We start from the raw sequence: 1,229 nt of genomic DNA on the forward strand, positions 1-1,229 counted from the left end.
AAAGTGGTCGTCGCGGCGAGCAGGGCGCTACGTCGGTGCGTGCGTACTTCCCGGGAGAGCTGTGGTACGACTACTTCACCCACGCGCCGGCCACCAACGGCAAGGCCACCTGGCTCACCCTCCGCGCGCCCCTCGACACCATCCCCGTACGTTGTCGTTGACTACGCTTCCATTTCCCGCCACTGGAGCCGAGCACGTGCGTGCGCCGTGCACCGTAACGCCTGACGTTCACGTTTTGTGCGCAATCGCGATGGCTGAATGCGCACACAGGTGCACGTGCGCGGCGGCGGAATCATCCCGTGGCAGGCGCCCGAGCTGACCACGACGGCCACGAGGAAGAACCCCTACAGCCTCATCGTCGCGCTCTCCCTCGCCGACACCGCCTCCGGCCTGCTCTACATCGTACGTGGCACAGCACAGAGCACAGAGCACAGAGCACAGAGCACAGAGCACAGAGCACAGAGCACAGAGCACAGAGCACAGAGCACAGAGCACAGAGCACAGAGCACAGAGCACAGAGCACACAGCACAGCACACAGCACACAGCACCACCGTACAGGCGCGCATGTCGTCGCACTAACCGGTCATCGGTGACACCAGGACGACGGCGACAGCATCGATCCGGTCGAGCGCGGTGCGTTCACCCTGATGTCCTACCGTGCGGTGCAGACCCCGACCTATGGCCAACTCGAGTCTATTGCGCTCGCCGACAACTACGTCGACGCTCAGAACGTAAGTCTTCCATATCAGCCCTGCATCTGCTCGCAAAGTACGATAACTCATCGTGTGTGTGTGTGGTGTGTGTGTGTGTGTGTGTAGCTCAAGCTCGACTCTGTGAGTGTGATGGGCGTGAAGCTGAAGCCCAACAAGGCGGCGATCAATGGCAAGCACGCCAACTTCAACTGGAACCCGGCCACCCTCAGCCTGGTGTTCACCAGCCTCAATATGCCCGTCAACGCCAACTTCACCCTGGTTTGGAGCTACTCGTGAGTGCCACACCTCATCTACTCCTTTATTTTTGTGCAAAAACCATTTTCTTTTTCTTCTTCTCCTTCCTCTTCAACATGTTGTTGTGCACATACAGCACATCTCCCTCTTTTCTGTGCTCTCTTCTCTCCATGGAGAGCTGCTCACAATCCACCACAAGAGACAGACATCAAAGCAAGTTGTGCCGGTTGGCTGCACACGAGTTTATCTGGCCTTTTCTCTTTCTGTCGACACTGGCCACA

General features: G+C 58.3%; 1 protein-coding gene across 1 annotated transcript in view; it reads left to right on the forward strand.

Moving 5' to 3' along the window:
• Window positions 1-990, forward strand: part of ACA1_149130 (glucan 1,4-alpha-glucosidase) — a gene marked incomplete at both ends in the record, with an annotated part of 2,681 nt that extends 1,691 nt beyond the window's left edge. The window contains 4 exons of the mRNA XM_004351470.1: window positions 24-146; window positions 271-402; window positions 601-732; window positions 820-990. Of these exons, the coding sequence (XP_004351522.1) occupies window positions 24-146; window positions 271-402; window positions 601-732; window positions 820-990 (558 nt within the window). The remainder of the gene's footprint in view (window positions 1-23; window positions 147-270; window positions 403-600; window positions 733-819) is intronic.
• Between the last annotated feature and the right edge of the window lie 239 nt (window positions 991-1,229).

This window comes from Acanthamoeba castellanii, assembly GCF_000313135.1.
Source record: "Acanthamoeba castellanii str. Neff unplaced genomic scaffold scf7180000084715, whole genome shotgun sequence".
Classification (NCBI taxonomy): domain Eukaryota; phylum Discosea; order Longamoebia; family Acanthamoebidae; genus Acanthamoeba; species Acanthamoeba castellanii.